General features: G+C 38.1%; 1 protein-coding gene across 1 annotated transcript; it reads left to right on the top strand.

Annotated features, from left to right (window-relative positions):
• The first annotated feature begins 6,775 nt into the window (after positions 1–6,775).
• On the top strand, positions 6,776–9,320 carry LOC129884912 (probable aquaporin NIP7-1). The gene is made up of 5 exons (XM_055959178.1): positions 6,776–7,122; positions 7,609–7,833; positions 8,234–8,428; positions 8,513–8,574; positions 8,826–9,320. The coding sequence occupies exons 1-5, from the start codon at positions 6,934–6,936 to the stop codon at positions 9,022–9,024; spliced, it is 870 nt and encodes a 289-aa protein (XP_055815153.1). The 5' UTR covers positions 6,776–6,933; the 3' UTR covers positions 9,025–9,320.
• Positions 9,321–10,852: the final 1,532 nt, after the last annotated feature.

Genomic DNA, 10,852 nt, shown 5'->3' with positions numbered 1-10,852 from the left:
TATGCCGGGACGCTCAATTACAGAAGCCATCCATCTTATGAGGAGACTGGTGGAGCAATATAGGGACAGGAAGAGGGACTTGCATATGGTATTCATCGACTTAGAAAAGGCCTACGATAAAGTTCCAAGAGAGATACTATGGAAATGTTTGGAGGCTAAAGATGTACCCGTGGCATACATTAGGGTGATCAAGGACATGTATGAGGGAGCCAAAACTAGGGTAAGGACAGTAGGAGGGGATTCAGAGAATTTCCCAGTTGGGATGGGGTTGCATCAAGGATTAGCTCTTAGTCCATTTTTATTTGCCTTGGTGATGGATGCATTGACGCGACAAATTCAAGGTGAGGTGCCATGGTGTATGCTTTTTGCGGATGACATAGTCCTGATTGATGAGACTCGTAGTGGAGTTAATGCTAAGCTGGAGGATTGGAGACATACCTTGGAGTCTAAAGGGTTTAAGCTGAGTAGGACCAAGACAGAGTACTTAGAGTGCAAGTTCAGTGAGACACCTGAGGAGGTTGGCGTGGAAGTTAAGTTTGGTGCCCAAGCCATTCAAAAGAGAAGTAGTTTCAAGTATCTTGGGTCTATCATGCAAGGCAGCGGGGAGATTGACGATGATGTCACACATCGTATTGGGGCAGGGTGGTTGAAATGGAGGCTCGCTTCTGGAGTGCTATGCGACAAGAAGGTGCCACCACAACTTAAGGGCAAGTTCTACAAAGTGGTGGTTAGACCGGCTATGTTGTATGGGGCAGAGTGTTGTCTAGTTAAGATCTCTCACATTCAAAAGATGAAAGTTGCCAAGATGAGAATGTTGAGATGGATGTGTGGTCACACCAGGAGCGACAGGATTAGAAATGAGGCTATTCGAGACAAGGTAGGAGTGGCCTCGGTGGAAGACAAGATGCAGGAAATGCGACTGAGATGGTTTGGGCATGTGAAGAGGAGAGACACAGATGACCCAGTGAGGAGGTGTGAGAGGTTGGCCATGGATGGTTACAGAAGAGGTAGGGGTAGGCCGAAGAAGTATTGGGGAGAGGTGATTAGACAGGACATGGCTCAGTTATAGCTTACCGAGGACATGACCTTAGATAGGAGGGTGTGGAGGACCCATATTAGGGTAGAAGGCTAGTACATAGTCTCGTTATTCTTCCCTATTTGTAGGCGCATTAGCACATTACAATTCCTTGTGCTCTCATTTCTGCTATTTCTGTTACTATTTATTACTTTCAGTACTTGTGATTACTCTATTTTATCTGTGATGCCTTCGTTATTTATTTTCCTATAGCGCTTTGAATTTCTTAATCTTATCTGACCCCCTTTTTATGTCTTTTTTGAGCTGAGGGTCTCTCGAAAACAGCCGTCCTACCTTGGTAGGAGTAAGGTCTGCGTACACTCTACCCTCCCCAGACCCCACGTTGTGGGATTTCACTGGGTGGTTGTTGTTGTTGTTGTACCTATTGAGCATACACCATTAATCTGGAAATATCCATATCCGAGATCAACAATGCTGCTTTGCATTCCTTCTTTACATGCCTCCCTAATCCGGAGACAAACTTCCTCATCTTTGACCTCATATCTGGGATTATTTCTGGAGCATACCTGGACAGCTGGATAAACTTCAGGCCATACTCTTTAACTGTCATACCCTCCTGTTTCAAATTTACAAACTCCTCCACTTTTGCTTCCCTTAGTTCTCGGGGAAAGAAGTGGTCAAGAAAGGCTCCCTCAAATTCATCCCACCTAGCAGGTTCAGCATCCTCACCCCTACCTTACTCCCATTGGTTATACCAGATGTTGGCCACATCCTTGAGTAGATAAGACACCAACTCAACCCGTTCAATTTCTGTAGCATGCATGGCTTTCAGAATTTTCCACATCTCATCAATAAAGTTTTGGGGGTCTTCATCAACCTTAGAACCCGTGAATGCAGGCGGTTTCATCCTCAGAAAGTCTCTAATTCTAGTGGTAGCAGATGGCTCTTGGGGACTAGAGCTAAGAGTCGGCGAACTCTGGTTACCATTTCGGGCAGCCACTAATTACGTGAGCATTGCAATCGCCCCTCGAAATTCTGCCTCTGATGTGGGTGCAGGCGGAGTAGCAGGCACTTGGGTTGCCTCCGCATACCTCGCAGGTCGGCCTCTAGCCCTTGCTGGGCGTACCTCTGATTGGGGCATCTCAGCATTGTCAATGTTTCTCTAGCTAGACGTACATTTAGGAGGCATTATCTGTAACGTATAAACGCAAGAATTAGAAGGGAAGTTTCATAGAGTTTAACTCCATCGCAGGAATTCAGAGTATGAAAGAGCGGAAACAATTCCTAATGTCCTATAGCCTCATGCTTATAAGTGTGGTGCACAACATACCCATAAGCAAGACTGTACTAGACACGGCTTCATAGACTCCCTAGGACACTTGAACTCTGGGCTCTGATACCATATTTGTCACGCCCCAAGAGGGTACCCTAGACGTGACCGGCACTTGAAAGCCATTTCTGACCTTCAAGTGAACCACCTAGCTCAACCACTCTATCATTCAGTCATATATGCTTAACGGAAGGCTCAATTATAACATGTTATTTACAATATAGGGGCCAAAGGCCAAATATGTTTAACTCAACAAAATAAGTATAATAGAACTCCCCAAAATAACAGTCCAAACTCCTCATACTCTAGTCTATGAAGCCTCTATCAAAGTCTGGGAGGTGCCAATGACAAGGCCATGGCTACCAATAATCAAGATGAAGGAAACAACAACAACAACAAAAACATACAAGGAAGCTTAACATCCTCCGGAAGCTAGGAGGACTCACCAACTAGTCGGGAGTGTATGTGGATCTTCAATGAAGCACCGGTTGATGATCTCTGGTACCTGTCTCTACATCATGAAACGATGTAGGCCAAATGGCGTCACTACATGGAATGTACGAGTATGTAAAATGGCCAGATGAAACAAACATCAAGGAAACATCAACATCAACTCAGGGTCTCAACTCATACATACATGACAACTCACTCAAGTGTCCTAAGTCTAACAAGAATAGTTTAGACGGGACTAACTCATAAGCCACTCAACTCAACTGACTCGGAGTACTATCAAGACCTAAATAGGAGTTTCTCTTATCTGACAACCATCACCTATGGGCCGATGATAGTACAACAATCAGACGTTGTTTCCACGTCCGTCCATACCTTGCCAGGGCATAAACGCCTCTCTAATCATGAATACCATCGATTAGTCAAGTCCTATCATTTCAGGACAAATAAATGGGAAACATCCGACTTTAACGGTTTGATCCCATGGAAAGCATCCGACTTTAACGGTTCTATCCCTACCTATGTTGGCAGCGTAGTTCCTGGGGTTCGACTATGGACTATAATCTCGCCCGCCTCGGTGCTCGATACTCCTCCCATGACTCTATGCTCATAAGACTCCCTCCAATCATCTCAAACAAGCCCTCACGGCTAGTTTCATGTGGGACATTGCCAACTCATCAACTCTATTCTCATTTCAACTCAATTAAGTCATAATGGCAAGTTCCATTTAGGACCTCGTCCACTCGTTAATTCTATCCTCCAATTAACTCAATCAAGCCTCACTTAGATAAGCATTTATGACATCTCCCTAAGACTCATCACAACTCTATGGCTTTAGCTCAATAATTCAACTCTATGCAACATAATCACATGGTTAAAGAGATCAACAAAACATAACAACAAGTCATCTCCATCAACTCCTACTAACATGAAAGTTTTAGGAACTTCTTAGCTCAACAACATCAACACATATAGCATTAATTAAATAGGGCACAAAACTCATTCGAACATAAACCACACAAAGAAACTCCATTTTCATGGACATCTAACCTCAAAGCAAGAGTAGGGCACATGGGTGGACTCAACCCATGTTTTGGATAGCCTTACATACCTTAGTGAAGACTTGAAGAAAACCTTGTGGTTGGGTCTTCAATGGAGAACTCAAACCTTGAAGCTCTTGGAACTCTTCTTGTTGGAAATGGAGAAGAAGAAGAAGAGAGAGAGAGAGAGAGGGGAACTCCTAGGGCTTTTTAGAGAGAGAGTGAGGGATTGAAAAATGATCCCAAAATGAGCTAAGGCTGATACATATATAATTTGGGGGAATTCCCAAATTACCCCTTCTCAAAAGTTCTGAAAAATAGGCAAAAATGCTCCTGGCGTGATAGTGACGCGTCGCACCCTTGCAGCGCCAGGCTGATTACGCCTAAAACCTGCACATCTCGTAGTGACGCGCCGCGCCAAGGACCAAACTACTGAGGCATGTTTTTGGCGCGATAGTGGCGCATCGCGCCCTTACAGTGCCAAGGCCAATATTTTCTGGGTTATGGAAATTGGCTTGAAAAATCCTGCACACCTTTTAGTGGCGCACCGCGCCAGAGCCCAAACTACTGAGGCATATTTCTGGCACTATAGTGGTGCGTCGCGCCACTGCGGCGCCAAGCCCAATTTTCCAGCAATTGCAACCCAGGCCTGGAAATCTCTACTGTGCTAGTTCATCTTAGGATCGTCATATCTTTTGACTCCGAACTCCAAAAATTACATTCTTAGTGGCGTTGGAAAGAAGACTCGATGACCTTTAATTTGATGGGTCGTAGGCCACCCAGATTGTCGTCTTTCAAAATATAGGATCGTTAGAAGTCGACCCCTCATATGAACTCATCCTAAAACTTAGCCACGACGAATCTTTTGGACTTAGCTTGGTCCTAGGGGTCCTTCGTGACCCCACATCACCTCTAGCACTTCTCAATTTCTCAAGGACTCATCTTAACTCCTGCAAATGCTCTACAATACTCGAGTTCGACCCTACCCGAATACAAGAAGGGTCCGAATCTTAGGGAAAAATCTTGAGGGGTGTTACACCAACATCAGAAACTCCTCCTCTACCATGTTGATTTCCACTATTCCTATCGTCATCACCATTCTCACCTCCATCGTCGTCATCATTATCATCATTTGAATTACTAATATTTTTCCATGTTTCTCGTCTAGAAAGTATTTGTAGAGACCGTAGCAACCTTGAGGATTGATACGACTTATCAGGTTCATTTCGTCCATTCTGTGACTTAACCAGATCGTTCAGCCTCTTTGCCGACATGAACACTCATGTATTTCAGCAGAGCATGAACTCCTCCAACCAAATTTACCAAAGCTCCTAATCTCAATGTGTTTTCTTCTAAAATAAACTTTCCTACTATGCAACCGTTGCACTCTTCCGTATCATCTTCCTACAAACTATCACACGAGCAAATAGGAGGAGACATTTTTATGGTGGCTTTTGGGGAAAAGAGTATGGTGAAGGCGTATGAGTAAAAAAGAAACACCCCAGTCAACTTTACCAATTAGACTATTCATGAAAAGATGCTTCTTATCCTCTGATCATTTTTGGTGTAGTGGTACATCAACCTTGAGGCAGATATTTGCAAACCGGTAAAAGGAATTCAACACTTCCTATAAGAGGCAAAAGTGCACCCTCCCCCCCTCCACCCTCAAACAGTCCTACAAGCCCACCAGAGCTATTTTTGGCATTGACAAACCACTTCCTACAAATGAGGTGAACAATAGAGACAAAGGTAAAGAAGATGTTCATGAATAGATTGTGAGAGGTTAACAATAGGTTGATCTACGTACAAGTTGAATTCCAAGAGGATTTCTAATGTTGTTCGATATGCACTATCTTCAGCCAAAGTAATCTGAATCAACCACAAAAGTAGTAATGAATATTCAATTTCCTACCACACATATAAAGAAGATGAAGTTTTGACAAATATCTACATTTGCTAAAAGAAAATAAAAATAAATGGAGACAACACGCGGTGATAATTCTGTCACACACTCACCTCTGTTTTTTCCCCATAGTTGGTTAAGTATTTCATCTTTTCTATTACGGACAGCTGCAAAATTTATCAATTTTACTATACTCATCAATAATTTTTCATTACTCATACATTATTTCAAAAGGTAGTACTCCCCCTATCTCAATTTATATGACACACTTTCTTTTTAGTTAGTATCAAAAAATCGACACAATTCTATATTTTAGTAACAATTTAACTTTAAAATATGCAGTTTACCCTTAATGAGATGATTTCTAGCTAGTCACATGAACATAAAAGACTTATTTTTTCTTAAACTCTGTGTTCAATCAAATTACCTCATATAAATTGGGACGGAGGGAGTATACGACTAATTTTATTGCTACAACTTATCTCCCTTTTATAACTTTACCCACTTCGATTTAGATATGATTAAACTCCATTGTTACAGTGTCCAAACAAATTGCACCACTTGAAATGGATCACTTTAAATGTATCGATCATAGCTTGAGCAAATGACATGAGAAGTGCTTAGGTTGGCATTTTTTAACATAGGAGAAGGGAAAATTATGATCTGGAACAAGAGTACTGGTGACGAACAATATAATCTTGATCTATAGACTATATAATTTGTTCATTTTGTTTGATTTGATACTTAGTTAATTCTTTTATATTGATATATTGTTCTCCTGTATTACATAATCTAGCAGGGAAATGTTGAGAGGTTAAGAGTTTGAACGTGTAATCTCATAATAATAATAATAAGTCAAACGCATACTTAAATGAAATAATGGACACGCTAAAATGCATGAACAACCTTTTCCATACGTTGGGAGTGACACAAGAAATGTGTGTTGATTTTCTGTTGAACTTCCACCTTCTAATACTTTTAAGATTATAAAACTATACAAAGAACTTTACAATATATAACAAATGAATTAACGAGAAATTATCTATTTTGCATCATCTTTACCTTTTGGTTTTGTGCATTATTTGATTACTTTATAAACGATTCATTATGCAACCTGTCAATTAAACTTCCTTTTTCATGTCCACAACACACGAAAGGAGAGATAATTAGTTAAATGATCATGAAATTGCCTTCTTTTGAAAATGGTTTATCCGTCGAATTTCAAGTTGATGCATCAACGAGTGAACAATCTACATATGATCAAGACACCACATCTCATTCAACATCAAGCAATGTAGAGATGTTGTACAAGAGAAACGTTTGCAACTCAATACTAGGAATTGATCCAATCCTCCTTCGTATGGTTAGCATGATCGTTAATTTCTCGTCACTTCATTTAACGATGTACTCATTCTGATCAGTGGTGATATCAGAATTTTTGATAAGGGAGTTTAACATTTATATATATATATATATATATATATATATATATGTATGTAATTTATTTTTTAACTATATACATACATAGTATAATTCTCTATATTCACAATATAAATTTTGGAGGACGGATGTTGATCCGAGCACCCTTCTCTGATGTGGCTATGCCATTGATGCAGATCCAACATGTAAAGCCTTGGGTGCACGCCAATGACGTAGTCATATAGAGTGAATGATGATCAACTGAATAATCTTCATTGAAAAATTATACAAAAGATTTTCATAAATGTAAACATCGAACACGCTCAGAGAAATTCCTGGTTTCACCGATGCATGCTTATTCACTATCTCATGCTTGAAAAAAGCAAATATAACAAAATGAAAAACTCAATTCTTTTGGATGTTGTTGCAGGTTTTGGCAGAAGCATTAGGGACTTTTTTGTTAATGTTTTGTATATGTGGGATAATGGCAAGCATGGAAATAATGAGAGTGCAGGTGGGGCTTATGGAATATGCAACCACAGCAGCACTAACAGTAGTAGTTGTAGTCTTCTCTATAGGCCCTATCTCTGGGGCTCACATTAATCCTGCTGTCACTTTAGCATTTGCAGCTGTTGGACATTTTCCATGGTCCAAGGTTTGTAACTCTTTTTAAGTCTTTTAAATTCTTATAATGGTCTATTTGAAAACTAAAAGAAAAGAGAGAGAGGAAATAATTTTAAATTTCTTCCTATGTTAGGTAAGAGGAATGAATTTTTTGTTACCGATGGTTGAGGTCTCGAATTCGAACATGTGAAAAAAAATTATAATAGAAAATATTTTTTTTATATGGATTTTACGTCACGCTTTGGATACTAAATGATTATATATTAAAAGATCATATATTTGAAATTAAGATAAATGAGGGAAAAGGATAGGCAAAATAAAGGAGAAAAAAGAGAGAATTGAATGTTAGTTCAATTATTATACTAAAATCAAGGTATCTTAATTTTGATTTTGGTTCCTAGTTTCTAAAATTATTAGAATTGTTTTCTTAGGTTCCATTTTATATAGTGGCACAAGTGGGAGGTTCAATATTGGCTACATATACAGGAAAATTGGTGTATGGATTAAAAGCAGAATTTATGACAACACGACCTCTACATGGTTGCACTTCAGCATTTTTAGTAGAGCTTTTGGCAACCTTCATTGTTCTCTTCCTAAGTGCATCATTGACAAATGATCCTCAATCTGTAAGATAACAACTTTTCCCTCAAAAACAATTCGATTTTTTGTAACTAATTATACGTATTAATTAAATATTTTATTTTTTATAGACAGGACCATTGTCTGGATTTGTTGTTGGCGTGGCCATTGGACTGGCTGTCCTAATTTCGGGGTAATTATTTTCATTGCTTGTCATTATTCTTAAATTTTTCCAAATCGCGGTGGACTGACACATTCAGATCCACATAACGTGCAATGGGCACATGCAGTCACACTCATTTTGTCATATACGCTTTCACGACTTTGGTACAATAAGTTGTAACATAAGTTGCACCTAAAACACACACGTATATGATAATTCTAATTAATTATTCAAGAAAAATATCTTATACTTTTTCTTTTTTTGCTTAATTGTGAATGCAGCCCTGTTTCAGGAGGATCAATGAACCCAGCCAGGTCTTTAGGACCAGCAATTGTTGCATGGAAGTTTGGTAACTTGTGGATATATGTTGTAGCCCCAATTATAGGAGCTATTGCAGGAGTTGTCTTCTATCGGTTTTTACGCCTTCAAGGCTGGTCTTGCAAACCTAAATCCACTCCAACAACTCATCAACATATATAGTCCCCTCTAACTCATAATTTTAGTTTAGTATAAACCTATATTTTAATGGTGTTATTTGTGGAAGTTTTCTACCCAATAAATGTAGGTTCGATTCTTGCACTTCACTTTTTTTTTCCTTATGTGCTAGAAATTAAGTTATTAAAATATATGTATATATATATATTCAATTTAAAGCATCGATTTCGTATACATATGTTCTTGATGAATAACATAACACGTTGATGACCCCAAGAAGTTGCCACTATTGGAAAATTGAGCATTATATAACAGCTTGAGTGTGAGATAACGTTTGTGCATATTTGTCACTTTATTTCCACTCTTTGTAACAAATCAACTAAAATGGATAGCCAACATGTCATCCGACAAGAAATGGGGGATTGTTTCTTTCATGCCCTCCGAATATTCATAAAACATAAAAAAAATTAATATATAAATAAATAAATAAAATTCATATTTATAAATAGAGAGAGAAATTAGATTTAGAGTTGGTATATATATATATATTTCTTTTTATTTTTAAATATAATAATGAATTTGGCTTTATTCAATAAACATGTTTTAAGGTGTCATTTGGTAGTAAGTAGGGGTGTACATAGACCGGGTTGGTTCGGATTTGTTACAAACCAAACCAAACCATTTGTGTCGGGTTATTAAATCTATAAACCAAACCAAACCAATACAAGTCGGGTTTTTCAATATTAATTTTTCTCGGATTTTTCGGGTTTTTCAGGTTTTTCAGGTTTTTCGGGTTTTTTATAGACGGAGGCAAAACAAAGTTTTAACTTTATAATATAACTAAAATGTCAAATAGCCATAATGAACCCAAATGTTCACCACTTCTGCCAATTAACTTAATCACACATAAATAAAAACTAATATAGTTTCTTCCATAAAATTAAGCAACTACAGCTTTAGACAAAATGATATGTTAGATGTCACAAAAACAAAAATTCACCTTAGAGTTTGAGTATACTCTAAATCATCTAAACTATTACAACTGAAGTTGCTTCATCTCTCAATTAAACTCAATAAACATAATATTGGAAGCAATCTGCATATCTGGTTCTATTTTCTTATCTGCAAAATAAAAAGTTAAGTCAAATATAGCTCTAGAGGAGATATAAAGGTTTCCAAAGGTGCATCATGAATAAATGCCAGCCAATTCATAACTAAAAAAAAATGAGCTTTACAAAACAACTTTTTGTAGAAGAAGTCTTTAACTTTTGTAAAAGAATAGTGTAATCAATTAACATACCAATTCTCACACAGATGGTGCATCGTGAATGAAATTGGCTAATTAATTTTCAAAGGTGAGTCTCGATACTCTGCAAGAAAAATGAATAAATTAATAACAAAAAAAAACAAATCTGTAACACTTTAATAACACATTAAGGTCTAAAGTACAGGGCAAACCGAAAATTCTTATTAGTTAATTGATTGACTAGGTACATGAATATATTGTAGACAGTGCAATATTTTGTCAAAGTTTCTCAAGTTTAAAAGGACCAACTTAGGGGGAAAAAGCAATTTACTTATCAAAAACTGTATGATGCCTGCAGCATGTAGGAGCCTATTTAGTAATCTGCTGATTATTTGATGAATTTAGCTTCAGAATAATAACAAGGTTTGGTCATTGTGCAGAAAAACAAGAGTCTAATATCATGAAGTAGTGCCAGTATGGAACTATTTGCAGTAGCACTAAGGCAGTAGCAAAGTATGGAACTATCTGCAGTAGCACTAAGGCAGTAGCAAAGTTATACCAGTATGGAACTATTTGTCTGCTTTCCTTATGATGCATCTATGTACAAGAGATGCAAATAAACTATGA

Source organism: Solanum dulcamara, chromosome 4, assembly GCF_947179165.1.
Source record: "Solanum dulcamara chromosome 4, daSolDulc1.2, whole genome shotgun sequence".
Taxonomy (NCBI): domain Eukaryota; kingdom Viridiplantae; phylum Streptophyta; class Magnoliopsida; order Solanales; family Solanaceae; genus Solanum; species Solanum dulcamara.
The sequence above is the reverse complement of the archived record's forward strand: the minus strand, read 5'-3'. Positions and strand labels throughout refer to the sequence as shown.